We start from the raw sequence: 17,234 nt of genomic DNA on the forward strand, positions 1-17,234 counted from the left end.
ACTTATGGCATGCTAGATAATGGGAAAAAGGGGGGGGGGGACTCAAGATAACTAGATGGATATGTTACATTCCTAATTAAACGAAATTATTATAAGATAACTAATCGAGTGTAAAAAGTTATAGCTAGTCACCGACTGCCTCTGCCCTCCCCTGAAGTGTTAGTTACAACAATACATTACACTTGCTCTGAGTACGTGAACTTGTAAATGTTCTTCATAGGTGAATGAAATATATGTGAATCTCAGCGGCGGTTTCTGAGAGGGTTTCCAACTCTATCCAGAGTCCAAACTTTCTGCATATTTTCCTTGAGCAGTTACACCCAGTAGCGTAGCTAGGGATTTTTGGCCCCCCGGGGGGGGGGCTTGACCTCTAAAGGGGCCCTGCATTTTGACATTCGACATAATGACATGAGATAATGGTGTTATATTTAATGTAAAAACAAATTTCGGATACTCATTTGGCCCCCCCCCCTCAAATTGGGGTGTTCAAATTTGGGCCCCGCTCCCCTACACCATAGATGGTGTAACGAGTCCGCCCTGCAAAAAGTACAGAAGGCGGACGTTACCATGTACACTTTTCTTTAGAGTTCTGAAGCACAACCAGTGATTTCCGCCCAAACTGTGAAGGCAGAGTATGCTACTGGAGGTGCGATGGCTGAGCGGTAAAGCGCTTGGCCTGGTCCCGGGTTCGAATCCTGGTGAAGACTTTTTTTTTAATTACGGGATCTTTTGGGCGCCTCTGTGTCCACCCAGCTCTAATAGGTACCTGACATTAGTTGGGAAAAAGTAAAGGCGATTGGTCGTTGTGCTGTCCACATGACGCCCTCGTTAACCGCTGTCCACAGAAACAGGTAACCTTTACATCATCAGCTTTTTGTAAACCACAATATCTGAAAGGGGAACTTACTTTAGAGTACGCTACTGGAGATTTCCACGTTAAAGTGAACAATGTCATTGACGAAAAATTAAAACGAAAAATTAAACTTCAATGCTGCCAACTAAAATAAATTAAAAAAACAAACTTGAGCTAGAAACGGAAGAGTGAACAAACTAGATGCTGCAGTGCCGACAAATGCAACAAAAAAAAATCGTATAGCTTAAAAAACAACACACTTCCTTTATTATGTACACCGGATACACCAAGAAACTGTCTATTTATATCTTTTTTTCCGCCATAGTTTGCCTTGAAACCCTTTCGTTGAGTCCCCCCCCCCCATCTGTAGAACAATATTAATGAGAGGCATGTAACCTACATCTCTAGGTATTCTTTTATCTCTTTGATCAAGTTAATAGGCGTGACGACTTAGTGTGTACGTTTGTCCCAGTGTGATTTGATAGCAGAAGACACCGCTAGATGGCAGCTCAACACCCGCAGCGATGGATGTCAGTCAAAGAAGAAAAAAAAAAGTGCGGGAAAAGCAACACTTTCCCTCACACACGCACACGCTCCCATGGTCTAAGGCGCTGAAGCAGACGACCTAATCAAATTATCTTGTCACCGTGAGCATTGCAGAGCTCCTGGATTAGTGTAATGCCCACGGCAAACAACGAACGAAAAAAAAAGGGGGGGGGGGACGGTTGATCTCACCCGGGATGAAGTCCTGAGATGACTTCTGGATAAGATGAACCAGGAGGCATGGTGAGGGGGTCAGAATGAAGAGCTGGATGACTAGAAAGATTGGCTGTAGTGTTTCTATCTAAAGATGAAACAATAAAACAATGCAAAGGATCTTGAAATGATACAGCAATAGAGCATTAAAATCAAGGGGAATAGCTTACATTTAAAAAATCTAATAAATAAAGTAGAAAGTAAGGCGTATGTATGTATGTCCTGCATAGAAATCAAAACCGTTTGACCCATGTTGATAAAACTTGACATAAATGTTCCTTAGATCAAGGCGGAGACCGTTGTGTGTGTTTAATGGTCCTCCTACAACCGAGGGCCCTAAAAATAGACAAAAATACCTAATTGTATCTCTATTTAAAAACTTAACTTATTAACAAATCGGGGATATCTGTTTACCATGTTTGTTATAGATCTAAATTCAATCCAATATTTCAGTAATACCCAAACTAAGGCCCGCAAGCCGTGGGTCACATCCGGCTAGTACTAAATAAAATATAGGTCATATGTATATTGTATATATAAATTAATAAATAAATAATATATGTTGGACCTATAAGTGAATGTGTAAATATGTGTGTCACTATAAATAATAAAAAATGTAGGTTTGAATAGTCAATTCTCTCTCTCTTTCTCTCTCTCTCTCTCTCTCTTTCTCTTTCTCTCTCTCTCTCTCTCTCTCTCTCTCTCTCTCTCCATAAGTGACTACAGTTGGCTTAGACTTTCTTAAATCTTATGACTAATTTCTTTGCCTGTACCAAGCAGATCGCCTGTCTGTCTGTCTTCTTCTTCTTCTTCCTCGTTCTCATTGTTATGTTGGAGTTTTCATATGACTAGACCAATACATGAGATGAACTGCGCAGTGGTTTCCAAATCAGGGAGCTCTCCATATAGTTTTCTTTCTATTGGGGTGATTTGGAGCCAATGTCTTATACGGGCCTCTTGGTAAAGAGAGCAGTTTTGGAGGACGTGGTCGGCATTTTCTGGTGATACTCCACATGGGCAGATTTCACTGGTTCCAATTTTGAGCTTCCGGAACATGTGTTGTCGCATTCTGTTGTGTCCGGTCCTGAGTCGAAAGATTAGACGTTGGTCTTGTCGGGATAGCTTATAGTAAGCGTCATCTTTCTTGTGATTTGGATGGGAGCTCGTCCATTTCTCATTTATTTTATCTACAATTAATTTCTTCATTTCTTCTGGATAGCGTGCAGAGTTTACTTGTGAGTTTGTTCTCCCACTCTTGGCGAGTGTGTCAGCCTTCTCATTTCCTGCTAGTTGTATGTGAGCTGTCTGTCTGTCTGTCCTGGTAGAGTCTTGTATAAGTTCTTTCTCCTATTTCCCACTATCGCATCAGTTTGAAACTTTGCACAATTATTCATTGTCGATGACAGTACACGAGTTAATCAAAAACAAAACAAAAAACAAAGAAACAACAACGAACTAATTAATTAATTATGTTTCATATAGAAAATGTCTTAAGCCAAGGATAGATAAACATTGTGTAGAGAATTAGGTAGTTCGCTAAAAATCTGAAATTAACAATAGATAAATATAAAACCTTCTATTTCTATAAGTACTTGAGTAGCTCAAAGGCTAGCACGTCTGTCTTACATCGTGACGGCTCGAGCCTCGAGTTCCAATTCAGACTCGAGCAACCTTTTTTTTTTTAAAATAGCTTTTGAAAATGCAGCACAGAAACCTTCTCCCAGATACCCTCCCCCCCCCCCCCAAACTGGTCCTCAAAAGTCATTGGACCGTAGCGCACAGAGCATGTTCTAAGGATGAAAGTGACGCTGAACTAAAACAATTAATATAAATATTTCCAGACGCACATATTTATCAGTGTTAGTCTATACTTTAGATCGATTAAAAATGATCTAATAATTACATGATTGATTCAAAATAACTGATGCAATTGAAAAGATCTAAACTTTGTTGTTGTTGTTGTTGTTTGTTTGTTTTTTTAAAGTATTTTTTACATTTTACGTGTTGAGTCATATTTCCCGCATACAAAATAATACCCTAAATCAAACCTTTCTCTGAATAGTAAAACTTTTTGATGAGAAATTATTGTTCTGGATATGGTCGAGACATTGATCACGTGGCTGTTTAACTAAAGGTGTCGACTGTCGAGTTTAAACTTTAAACCCAACTCTAGGCTGGGCTTGTAAAATGTTAGTTACTATGGGCCTCCCACTGTAACTGATACATGACTCTTCTTGGTACTATATTATTGCTATATTACACGAGTCTTATTCGACCCCACGTAAATCGTTGTTCACTGACACTGGTTACATAGTTTGACCCTTTGAACTTTGAACCTTACGTATCGAAGGTAAACTTATGAGTGTCTCTTTCGATCGCTTTCAGAAACCAGGACATGTTCCGTGTTTCCAAGACAAGATCTTTCCGGACAACCAAGTCCACAAGAAGGTGAGCTGACTTGTTATAGCAACTTCGAGCGTGTTCATTTTCCTTTGAAAATTTTGGGATTGTTTTAGTATCAGATGGATTGATTTAAATCTAGTTGATGGGCTTAGAATCTAGTAGATTGTTTTGAATCTAGTTGAAAAAAGCAAACAACCTCGCATAGCTTCTTGCATTTTGAATTGTACATGTGGTTTTTGCTTTGGACTGTCGTCAGGTCCCCAGTGAAACTCTACGCGTTAGCTCCCCCTGACTTCCAGCTGGACATGAATGGAACACTTTTTCATTTGTGAACGTCTGAAACTTTAAAACAAAAATCACGTGATTATTTGTACATGATCTGTCGTGGCCCGTAGTGATACCTATTAATACATTAGTAGTTTAATTTACAAAGATATACCTAATATTACTTTAGTCATTTGAACTAGAAAAAAAAATATTTATGTACAAACTCACGATTTCTTTTCCAATGATCTTTCAGTGATGCCGTATTCCTATGACGCCGCGATGCGATATTTCTACCCTGACGACACCTCATACTTGTCGCACTTCCGGGACAAACATAAAGGTAGGTTACTCGCAACAGACATCGTATAGTCTCCCTTAGGTCAGCACAGACGAGACACTTCCGGTTCAGCGTGGATGGCTGTAAATGACGTCATCAGTTTAAACAATTGCGTAGTTTTCTTCTCTTGATGATAATGCTGACAATCAGTTAGATTCCATTTCGTTCTTTTTTTTTGTAAAAAAAACAACATATATTTTAAAATATTAAATAACATAGATAAATAGATAGATAGATAGATAGATAGATAGATAGATAGATAGATAGATAGATAGATAGATAGATAGATAGATAGATAGATAGATAGATAGATAGATAGATAGATAGATAGATAGATAGACAGACGAACGGACGGACAGACAGACAGGCAGACAGACGGACAGATAGATTGATAGATAGATAGATAGATAGATAGATAGATAGATACGCTCTATATGTGCACAATGATCATTCTAACGGTATGACGTCCTGTCCTTAAACTGATCACCTCTCTAATTATCGCCATTGTCACCCCCCTCCCTAACCTCCCTTACACCCCCCTCCCTCCCTCCCCGAGGTTTGTAGTTGTCACTGTCATCAACAACTGTTTCCCACTCCTCCCCCTCATCACACGGGCGATGTTTATGTCCTTGATGAGAAGGACCGATGGGGGTGGGTAAAGGAGGAGGGCTCCTGTAATTTGTCTGTCATTGAGCCGTGAGGGGGGTCCCAGGGCCCACTGATTGTCTGCTTTGGCTACAATTATCAATAATTCATGTTACAAACTCCAAGACAGAAATGCGAGCAATTTAAAAAAAAAAAACAAAGAGAACTGTCTCTCGTTCTCTGACTCCACTCAGTGACCTGGCTACTTGAGTTTGATGGACAATATAATAAGTCAACGGAACATGGTGTATTGGGTCTCTGACAAGAACTAAGAAATAAGTCAACGGAACATGGTGTATTGGGTCTCTGACAAGAACTAAGAAATAAGTCATCGGAACATGGTGTATTGGGTCTCTGACAAGAACTAAGAAATAAGTCAACGGAACATGGTGTATTGGGTCTCTGACAAGAACTAAGAAATAAGTCATCGGAACATGGTGTACTGGGTCTCTGACAAGAACTAAGAAATAAGTCATCGGAACATGGTGTATTGGGTCTCTGACAAGAAGTAAGAAATAAGTCATCGGAACATGGTGTATTGGGTCTCTGACAAGAAGTAAGAAATAAGTCATCGGAACATGGTGTATTGGGTCTCTGACAAGAAGTAAGAAATAAGTCATCGGAACATGGTGTACTGGGTCTCTGGCAAGAACTAAGGAATAAGTCATCGGAACATGGTGTATTGGGTCTCTGACAAGAACTAAGAAATAAGTCATCGGAACATGGTGTACTGGGTCTCTGACAAGAACTAAGAAATAAGTCATCGGAACATGGTGTATTGGGTCTCTGACAAGAACTAAGAAATAAGTCATTTGAACATGGTGTATTGGGTCTCTGACAAGAACTAAGAAATAGTAAGTCATCGGAACATGGTGTATTGGGTCTCTGACAAGAACTAAGAAATAAGTCATCGGAACATGGTGTATTGGGTCTCTGACAAGAACTAAGAAATAAGTCATCGGAACATGGTGTATTGGGTCTCTGACAAGAACTAAGAAATAAGTCAACGGAACATGGTGTATTGGGTCTCTGACAAGAACTAAGAAATAAGTCATCGGAACATGGTGTATTGGGTCTCTGACAAGAACTAAGAAATAAGTCATCGGAACATGGTGTATTGGGTCTCTGACAAGAACTAAGAAATAGTAAAACTTTAAAATATGCAAACCAAAATATATTTTTCTTAAAGGAGAAACATAAATACATAAATAATATGTACAAGTACACTTACCATCGAATTCAGAGCATTTTTATTTAAGTCTACAGATGAGGGTGCGGCCTCTGCTTACTTAAAACCGGACCTGGTTATTTGAATTGTGACTTATTTTTATTGCTTCTTTGTCTAAAAGGGCGACAAGCTAGTTCCGAACTTCTGCGACTTTTACACCCAAGTAAGCATTTCACCTTCACCTATCCCTTAGTCTGTTGAACCGTTTGGGGCACCACGGAAGATCTGTTGAACGTCTTTCTCCATTCCTCTCTGTCTTGGCAGAGAAGAGTTAGCGTTTACCTGCTCATCCTCAGTTTGAGCAGGTTTCTTCTACAGGTCCTCACTGCAGGTTTCTTCTGCAGGTCCTCACTGCAGGTTTCTTCTGCAGGTCCTCACTGCAGGTTTCTTCTGCAGGTCCTCATTGCAGGTTTCTTCTGCAGGTCCTCACTGCAGGTTTCTTCTGCAGGTCCTCACTGCAGGTTTCTTCTGCAGGTCCTCACTGCAGGATTTTTCTGCAGGTCTACGCTGCAGATTTCTACGCATCTTCTTCGCGTCGCCATGGAGTTGATCACGAGTCGTATGCTGAATTTCGCCCTAGAATGAATATGTTATTGCTCTTGTGTTCTTTGAGCGTATTTAGATTACAACTAGAAATGAGTATTCCTAGAGTAGAGAAACTCTTTGGACATGTAACTGTTCAATGGAAATAAAATGAAATCGTAGGCTACAGACAAAGTATCGTCCTTTGTCCTAAGTCCTAGTCTAGTCCTGGAAGTAATTAATGAAAACGAAAAACAGGACTTTCCCAACCCCCCCCCCCTTCTCTATACATTGAGCGCCGCTTCTGATGTTATCACTCTCTCCACGAAGCTGCACACCTGCCCCTTTATAGCCCCATTTACCACCCGCATGCCATGTCGTTTGTCATGAATACGCCCTACGTAACGCCACACCTCTGCCGATACAATCACATACTTTTAATGAGACTGATCATTTCTCGGTAGAGTCATCACTTCGCCGTGGCACGGTATTTGGACATCCATCTCGTGTTTGGGACCGCCGTCATAATTACTAGATAATCGTTTTGTAGGAAGCTGAAGTGAGATTTTTTTTTAAAACATGTAGCACTGGCTCTGTAGAGCTTTTACAGGTAGCAATCACTGGCTGTGAAGAGCTTTTATAGGTAGCAATCACTGGTTCTGTAGAGCTTTTATAGGTAGCAATAACTGGCTGTGAAGAGCTTTTATAGGTAGCAATCACTGGTTATGAAGAGCTTTTATAGGTAGCAATCACTGGCTGAGAAGAGCTTTTATAGGTAGCAATCACTGGCTCTGTAGAGCTTTTACAGGTAGCAATCACTGGCTCTGTAGAGCTTTTATAGGTAGCAATCATTGGCTGCGTACAGCTTAGACATGTAGTTATCCCACTGGCTACCGAGTTTTACATGTAGCTATTTCAAGCCGTTGTTGTGATTTTAAGCTATGAAAGCTAGATAGAGGTTTCTGCTGTCCCTTAACATAGAAAAATATCAAGTTGTTTTTTTTTTTTTTGGTTTTCTTTATTTTGTCTACATTTTGAGCATCTCGACTCAGCTCGGGACTTTTTAGTGTCTGAATATTATTTGTGTGTGTGTGTGTGTGTGTGTGAAATATAAATCTACTTAGTATTATTAGTATTATGTATGGCTTTATATCAACTGCAACTTTCCTTAACTATAGATACCAATAGCTACGTAATTAGCTACGCTACCTTTATCTTTAACTTAGCTAGAGACAGAGAGAGAGAGAGAGAGAGAGAGAGCGGAGGGGGGGGGGTGAATACTGTCTGGACTGTCCACCATTCTGCCCAACGAAAAGAAAACATGAAACTCTCCCGTGAAGTCATTTTAGTTCACTTGAATGAAAACACAAGGACCAGGTTTAAGAAGTGACAATGCATTAAGACTAAAACTTTTTGTGGATTAGTTGCCACAGCCGTTGACAAGAAAAATGTAACGCCTAGGCATTGTTAACTCTTTCTCTTTTAATTGACGATGCCAACGTTGGTTTGACTCCAATTAAACTAAACTGATTTTTAGATTTATAAACTTTAATTTGTGTTTTATAAAAAGAGCATGATTTCTCCTACAGTTTAATACCAAGTATAACATTTTCTGATAAACAGAGAAATTTAATCATAACAGGATAGTGAAAGACAAATGAGCAAAAATGAATTATTCTATCGGAATGACGAAAAAAAAGTTACGAAGAGAAAGAGTTAATGTTACTGTAACATAGGAAATCATTGTTAACGGGAGGTAGACATTTGCTTATTTTAATATGATTCACTTTTAGGTCCTGTTCCAGCAGATATGGATTAATGGCGCTCGGGTGTAAACATGCTTGAAATGAAACTGTTGTTTTACTCACATTCGAATTAACGAAGTGTGCGGCCTTGATAGTACTTGATATTACTTGATATTACTTGATATTACTTGATAGTACTTGGTATTACTTGATAGTACTAGGTAGTACTTGATAGTACTTGGTAGTACTTGATAGTACTTGGTAGTACTTGGCAGTACTTCTTGAACGATCACCAATAAAACCTCTACGACTCTCAACAAACCGCAAGGGGGGCTCCAGAAGTTTTGAATTTTAATGACATTACATCTGCATTAATGAGCTGCTGTAGTGTGTGTCCCCCCCCCCCCGTCTCCTCTCACATCGACGGTGAAGTGGTTCCATCACGCTTTGGTAACGACGTGGTCATGTCCAGCTGATGGGCAGCGTGTCTGGAGAGGCTTGACCACTCGCTTGACCAGCGAATTGATCACCCGCGCCCGAATAGGAAGCTATTCAGATTTGACTGGCCAGCACAACGAGGACGTTCCCGGGATATCTTTGATAGGTCAACAAGATGGGGGTCAAGTGACCATGGCACCACGAGTCCATCATACGGGTAGTCGACAATGCTGTTAACAGGCCAAATATGGGCTTCTAATTTGGTGTCGTTCATTTTTAACTTTTAATAAGCTTCGTTGAGTCATAGAGTGCTTTTACACCTCTGATCGTATCAATACTAATTAAAATTAAACAACCTTTTATTTAACGATTCATAAAGACATAAGGCAGATCAAAAGGCAAAGTGTTACCCTTTCAAATAAGAGTATTAGTAAAATGAGAACAATGATCCATTTCACGAATCTAACCCCACGACATCATTATAAATAAATTTCATATTCAGTGCCGGATATTATTAAGTGGATGCCTTATAGCCTTTTTTGAGGCTCTACCCTCTTCAAGCACGTAATAATATCAATAACTCCAGAAGCGTGTCCTATTAGTGAATAAAGAAATAGAGTAGGGCCTAGTTGTACTTTTGATAGGATTTCTTTTCATTTCTTATCTTTAATTTGCATATTTTGTTTGAAATTTCCAATTTTTTAATTAAGCAGCTACCGCTTATGGGTGAGGCTTTGTGCCGCTACACAGTCTAGTAAGTTTGTGAATCTGGCCCTGTTTTGTTACACTAATGCCTTTGATTTAACAGCATGAACATGTAACGCAGCGTTAGAAATATAGTAACTTAGGAAAGAATATAGTTAAGTAAAAATCGTGAATTAAACTACCAACCTCCTACTCGCTTGATATGTAGATAGTTTAAAATCCAAGATTCTCACACAGATTCGAACCCAGGACTCCAGGTTCACAAGCCAAGCGCTTAACCACTCAGCCACCGCGCAGAGAAATCATGCTGGCCACATATTATCATTGCAGTTCGTCGTAACGATTTTTTAATTGTAGTAACGAATAATGACTGAGTGTGACATCTATTTATTAGATGTGTTTGAATTGCTTAAAATGTATTGATACTGTATTGACCTGAGAGTCAGGTAGATTTAGTACCGGGATAAGGCTCTTCAAAGGGCGGCATCTTGTCCAAAAGGTCGGCTACCTGAGAGGGCGAGCGCTCACCTGACGACTCCGGCTCACGTCTTCCTTGTTACCTGCTCCGTACATGAAACCTTAATGAGCACTGCAGGAATTGGAGCCTTGTTGACCTTTCAGTTGAAAGGTCACTTCCTTTCACGTGGAAACCTTTACCGGGACAATGGGGCTATTTTAGGTGTTCCCGAAACACGCTGTCGTCATTAGGTGGTCACTTTGGAGTGGACAGCGGCCTGTTGTCCTGTTGGGGAGCAATCTTTAGGTCAATACCCAACAATGAGAAGACAGTTTGTGTGTGAACGAAAGAGAGAGAGAGGCAGCGCCTTTAAGACTTAGAGATTCAGTTAGAAAGACTCTTGAAAGACGAGCAGACACACTGAGACAGAGACAGGCTGAGACCCAGACACAGAAAGAGAGACAGAAAAAGAGATACAGATAACAGATAGATTGATATAGATAGAAAGAGGTAGAGTTATAGAGAAAGAAAGATATAGATAGAAACAAATAGATAGAGAAAGTGCGAGAAATAGAGAGAGAGAGAAATTAGAGATAAAGAGAGAAAAGAGAGAGCATATGGACTCATAATTTGGGATACTCCTCTGACGCATGAATACACTAAATTAAGTGAAATCGCGTCAATGAAAAATAAAAATTAGTAACTTCTAAGTATTGAAGAAAAAAAGTCTGCTTAAAGGATACACACAAGAAAATGTTTAAGAAGGTCAGATTTTACGCATCTATGAGCACACCCTATCTTCTTGTTTTAAAGTTGACTCACGCTTCTATTCTTTCACGCATGCACGGGCTCACACATATCATCAAGCAGACATTGCTTCATGCAGACATTTCATCATTCACGTTTGCTGACATAACACCATTCACACATTTCATCATGCAGGTATTTTATTATGCACAAAATTACATCATGATGGTATAACACCATTCACACATTTCATCATGCACAAAATTACATCATGCAGACAGAACATCATTCACATATTTCTCCATGCAGACATCAAATCATGCAGACATCACATCATACACATATTTACCCCTACAGACATTTCATCATGCAAACAAAAATTACATCATGCAGACATTATTAAAACCTGCAAAGGTTTTTTTTTTTAAAGACAACTCAAACAGTGTGAGCGAAGTGAAGATGAACTAAACAGAGTTAGCCCTTGTCACCAAGACGGTCTCTGATTGCAAGCAAGAGATCCCGTAATGAAGTCAGTCTAAAGGGAAGGGGCAGACAATGGTCATGTCGCCAGGGGCAGACAATTGCATGCATTCAGTGACCTCTCTTACTTGTCAGAGGAACCAGATGTTTCGCAGAGACTTTTTGCATTGGAAATTTGAACTTCAATTAGTGCAATTAGTTTGGCCAAATTTAGTTGTTTACATGACTTTTTGATGTCCGAGGAACTGTCCAGTACTTGGACTTCGGAAGGTGCAGTGTGGACAGTAAGGAATAGTAATGATTTAAAACCACATATATTCTGACTATCTATCGATCTATCAATCAAAGAAGTATATATATTAATCTATTGTAATGGTCCTTCTCAAGCTCTCTTGTTTGGGGGAGTCATGTAGAAAATTATTGACATATCTAGATAGAGAAGGAGGAAGAGAGAGAGAGAGAGGAGAGAGAGAACGATTGAAGGAGATGTAGAGATAGAGGGAGGGTAGTGCCATGAAATCGACAGACAAAAAAAAACTGTGCGATTAGTTGCCCCTGTTTATTATTCGAATGACCACTTTTGTAACCCTTGGAGCAATTATTCACAGCTCTTGCTTTATTTCCCTTTATTGAGTGCTGTATCTGGTTTAAAGAAACTTAGGTTTAGTTTTTAACAAATCATGCAATGTATTGTTGTTGTTGTTGTTTATGTTGTTAAAAGCTGTTTTACTTGTTAGGGATGTTCCTTTGGAGTTAAAGATAATCTGCATCCGCGGGACGACGGGGGATGGCAGCGGGCAGGGTTTGAACCCGGGACCATCGAGACGACCAAACGACAGTCCAGAGCGCATACTGCACGACCAGGCTGCCGTCCCATTCTATTCCTCAGCTCAGTCATTGTACGTACGGATATAAATTAAACTGGAAGAGTAATTGTTGATGAACTCTGGGTGATTATCGGGAACGGAATTAGGCCTATTTGACTGAATGATCCGATTGGGCCCCTCTCCTGGTAGGAGCCCCGCAATTTACCTTTGGCTTATCACTATCATTGCTCTTGTCACAGGCTTCTAAAGATGTAGGACTTAAAAGGTTAACATAATTACTGTAGGCCTATCGTACGATTGTCGTAACCTTAACTAACCCACTGACGCCAATTGTCTTTGAGTTTCTTCCTATGCATGTTGTATAACAAATTTTGGTATAATGATCCAATTAACAGTAATTGTTATTATTGTAAAACAAATTATAAGAGGAGGCCTCGCAAGCATCCATTAAATTGGGCCTCGCAATTCGTAAGGTCGGCCCTGCTGACTGTTAAAGTTATTATAAGTCTCCAATATCTTCAATTTGTCTTTATAAACAATGCAAGTGCTATTATTGTGTTGCTATGAGATTGTGTTGCTATTAAGATTGTGTTGCTTTTAAGATAGATTGTTCTGTTGTTCCCATTAACTCTTCAGCGCAAGAAATTAATAAAAAGGAGGAAAAAAACTAATTTGTGATTGGCTTAAAACTGAGATTGTTTGCGGATGAAAGTGTTCAAGTGGGTTTTCTCCCTTGCCCGTCTTCTTGGCCTCGTTAGCCTTTGTCAGTGAGGTCAAGTTATCTCACTGGCCGCGACTTATCCCCCCCTTTTTATTCGGTCAGCCCTAGAGTTATCTCGGTCAGCGGTATTCCTTTTAGTTTGGTAAGGCTGATTTATCCTCCTCCCTACCCCCCCCCCCCTTTTTTTTTTTACCTCATAGGACGCACTAGTGAGAAGCTCAATCAAATCAGGCTCTGGGAGACGCTAACTCTATCAATCAGCACAGAATGAGAGAAAAAAACAACAGAAGAAATAGAGTGAGAGAAAGAGAGAGAGAGAGAGAGAGAGAATAGCATTTTATTCCTTCGCGAATTCCGTCCGCATTTATCCCGATTCAGCTCCCCCCCCCCTCCCCTTCTCTGTCTCATTCTCCGATAATTGTACCCTGGCCAAGATTGAGCCATATGCCAGTCGTCTTGGCCGTGCCGCCATTTCTGTAGCTCTCTTGTGTGGGGAGAGAAGAGAGCGCGCGGGAGTCACAAGGGACGATGAATATTGTTAATTTGACTAGAATTGTGCCCAGCCGAGAGACAAACTTTCTTGTCAACAGCTGGACACGACCTTATAGACTCAAACATGTGTACAAGACATGACCTTATAGACTCAAACATTTGTATAGGACACGACCTTATAGACTCAAACATGTGTACAAGACATGACCTTCTAGACTCAAACATTTGTGTAGGACATGGCCTTATAGACTCAAACATTTGTGTAGGACATGGCCTTATAGACTCAAACATGTGTGTAGGACATGGCCTTATAGACTCAAACATTTGTGTAGGACATGGCCTTATAGACTCAAACATGTGTACATGACATGACCTTATAGAATCAAACATAAGTATAGTATATGAGCCTATCGACTCAAAGATAAAGGCACATTCCTAGTTCCATATGCTAGCATAAATTTGTACAAATGCTCCTTCTTCCCTAGTGCTATTAGAGCATGGAATGGGTTGCCTGAGCTAGCAAGAAAAACCAGTGACTTGGCAGAATTTAAGTCATTGGTTAACATGCATAACTAGATGCATGACGCGTAGGACGTAATCATCTTCGTTTTTTGAAGTAACGTCTGTATTATATAAGATAAGATAAACACGTGTTACTGACCTACAGAAGATATCTCAATTGTCACCAGACAGTATCAAACTATTCCTACTCACATGCACTAATGCGAATCCCATCTGACCGAAAGTAGCTGCCTGCCCAGCTCACGTCACACTCAATGATGATGCTGATGATGAAAATGATGAAGAAGAACCGAGAAAAGAATCGCAAGAAATAATGTTTATACATTTCAGTACCAGAAAAAAAAACATCTACTAGATCTAAGTGCTCGTAAACAAATGACGGACAGACTTATTGACCATTTTTTCAACTTATTCTTTTCATTTCAAATGAATAATAACACTAATGATAATCTTTGTATATCGCAAAGAAATTTATTTTACAATTGTGCATTACAAAAAAAAAATATTTAAAAAAATACATGATTAGAGTAAACAATTAGTTATTAACTATTGATAATTAATTTTTTTTGTTTGATATCTTGAACAAGGGAAAGAAATCGTACTTGACGTGGTGGTTTAAGTTGAACTAGTCGACCGGCGGCGTAGCATACGCCGCTATTTTGCAGGGCCGGCCTATGTGACGGAAGTGGGCCCCGCACTTTCATAGGACCCGCACTTTCATAGGACCCGCTCTAATTCAAATTGTATAAATTATTAAATTAACCCATTTTAGAACTTAAAACATATTTCCGGCGCCCTCCTGTAGATTTACCATGAGCTCCAGGAAATCTCCCGAAATCGCAAAATATACGAAAAAGTCCTTAAAATATACGGAAATATATACACAAAAATTGTCATTTTGGGGTGTCATTCAATATGGAAAACGCCAATCTTACGCACGGCATTATGCATAAGTCACAATTGTGTAATCTGGTGAAAGAAGCTTCTCGCGCCTCAAACAAATGAAGAATTACTTGAGGTCAACAATCCTCGTATATAGATTGAAACATTTGGTAATTCGTGATATTGAGCGTAATCTATGTGGGAATAAGAATTATTATGATATACTGAATGACTTCGCTACATGCAAGGCTCGTAAAGTGATTCTGTGCGTAGTAAAGAATGAATAAAATGCATAGATGAATTTATTTTCTAATACAAACTTTTAAATTTCACTTATTATCCGCTTCCCTACCCAAAATAGGGCCCCACAATTGTTAAGTCCGGCCTTGCTATTTAGTGTTTGTAAAATGTTTGTTTGTAAAATGTTTTACAATGTTTCAGAGTTAAAGATAGTTTACTTCCTAGTCCAAACCTCCCGCAGAACAAAGGGGGATGGGAGGGGGTAGGGTTTGATACATTTAAACGACAGTCCGTCGCGCAGCCAGTCATCCGTAGTGTGAACACTACTCTTGTTTTCTCGTGGACTATACGCAGAAATAAGAGAGTGATCTTTCCTTTACTCCTTACTACTCGTTTAAACTGTTGAGGGAAGAAGAGAATTATATACATAGATTATTCCCCTAGAGGACTCTTGAACCCTTAGTGAACTTTTTTTTTTATGCATTTGAAAAACGATTGTGTAAACATTCACTAAGTTATACCCCTTCTTCCTTCCCCCTTTCACATCGGGTCCAGACAAGTGATAGGATCATAGCGCATTGAGAAAGCTAAAAGCTAAACAAACACAACTGGTAAAAATATTTCTAATCACACAGACTTATTATGTCATAGATTAATTAAAAGTATAGTAACTTGACTTATCCAATTATTTGATACATTTAAACTTAATATAAGCTTTGGTTTATTTTATAATTATTTTTTTTTTAGATGTTGTTCTTGTTTATGTTCAGATTGCCATTCTATGCAGTAATGTTGAAACTTAAAATACTGCAGATTTGAGCATGGCAAAACATTGACATTGTGCTTAGTAGCCACAATTACATACCTCATGCTCTTGTGGGCTGTAATATGTGTTGGTAATACAAATTTAATTTCTTGTCTAACACAGTTCCAAGGTACTTAAAGCTTTGAACTATCTCTATGCTCTCCCCAGCTACTGACTTCCTTTCTTCGTTTGTTTTCGACGTCATGCAAGCGTCCTCTATACCACGTGACTCCACTTCCCAGACATCACTTCTAGATTTTTTAGGTTTTTTACTTATGCACTAAACCGTATTAACGAGATTAACGAAACCTGAATTGTGTAATTAGTCTATAAGTCGACAACCATTTGTAAACTGTCAATTTAATCCTATTTGACTATTAGAGCATTTAAATTTATCCTTTAAGCACTGCATTCAATGAGTCTCCCTCACACACTCTCTTACAGTTTTACTTTCTCACTCTCTTCCTCACTCGCTTTCACAACTTTCACACACTCTCTGCGATTTCTCCTTCTTTTTCACACCCTCACACACTTTCTCTTTCATACTCTCTCACAAACTTTCTCCCGCACTTTCATCTTCACCATCTTTTACACCTTCTCTCTCTCTCTCTCTCTAAATTTCTGTTTTAGACTTCTCTCTCTCTCTCTCTCTCTTTCTCTCTCTCTTTTCTCTCTACCAGTTTCTATTTTCCCCTCATCTATTTCACTCTGTTTATCTCTACTCTCTCTCTTTCTCTCTCTCTTTCTCTCTCTCTTTTCTCTCTACCAGTTTCTATTTTCCCCTCATCTATTTCACTCTGTTTATCTCTACTCTCTCTCTTTCTCTCTCTCTTTCTCTCTCTCTTTTCTCTCTACCAGTTTCTATTTTCCCCTCATCTATTTCACTCTGTTTATCTCTACTCTCTCTCTTTCTCTCTCTCTTTCTCTCTCTCTTTTCTCTCTACCAGTTTCTATTTTCCCCTCATCTATTTCACTCTGTTTATCTCTACTCTCTCTCTTTCTCTCTCTCTCTTTTCTCTCTACCATTTTCTATTTTACCCTCCATCTATTTCACTCTCTACTCTCTCTCTCTTTCTCCCTCTCTCCCCGACACCTTTATTTTCTTCTCTTTTTTTTTTTTCGTTTCATCTCCACCCTATTTATTGTCCTCCCAGGTCTGGGG

At 39.3% G+C, this 17,234-nt stretch overlaps 1 protein-coding gene across 1 annotated transcript in view; it reads left to right on the forward strand.

The window, feature by feature from the left end:
• LOC129921852 (ETS translocation variant 4-like) overlaps positions 1-17,234 on the forward strand; it is an 87,614-nt gene that overhangs the window by 65,418 nt on the left and 4,962 nt on the right. The window contains exons 7-8 of the mRNA XM_056005034.1: positions 3,995-4,057; positions 4,533-4,619. Coding sequence (XP_055861009.1) covers positions 3,995-4,057; positions 4,533-4,619 — 150 coding nt within the window. The remainder of the gene's footprint in view (positions 1-3,994; positions 4,058-4,532; positions 4,620-17,234) is intronic.

Source organism: Biomphalaria glabrata, chromosome 11, assembly GCF_947242115.1.
Source record: "Biomphalaria glabrata chromosome 11, xgBioGlab47.1, whole genome shotgun sequence".
Lineage (NCBI taxonomy): Eukaryota > Metazoa > Mollusca > Gastropoda > Planorbidae > Biomphalaria > Biomphalaria glabrata.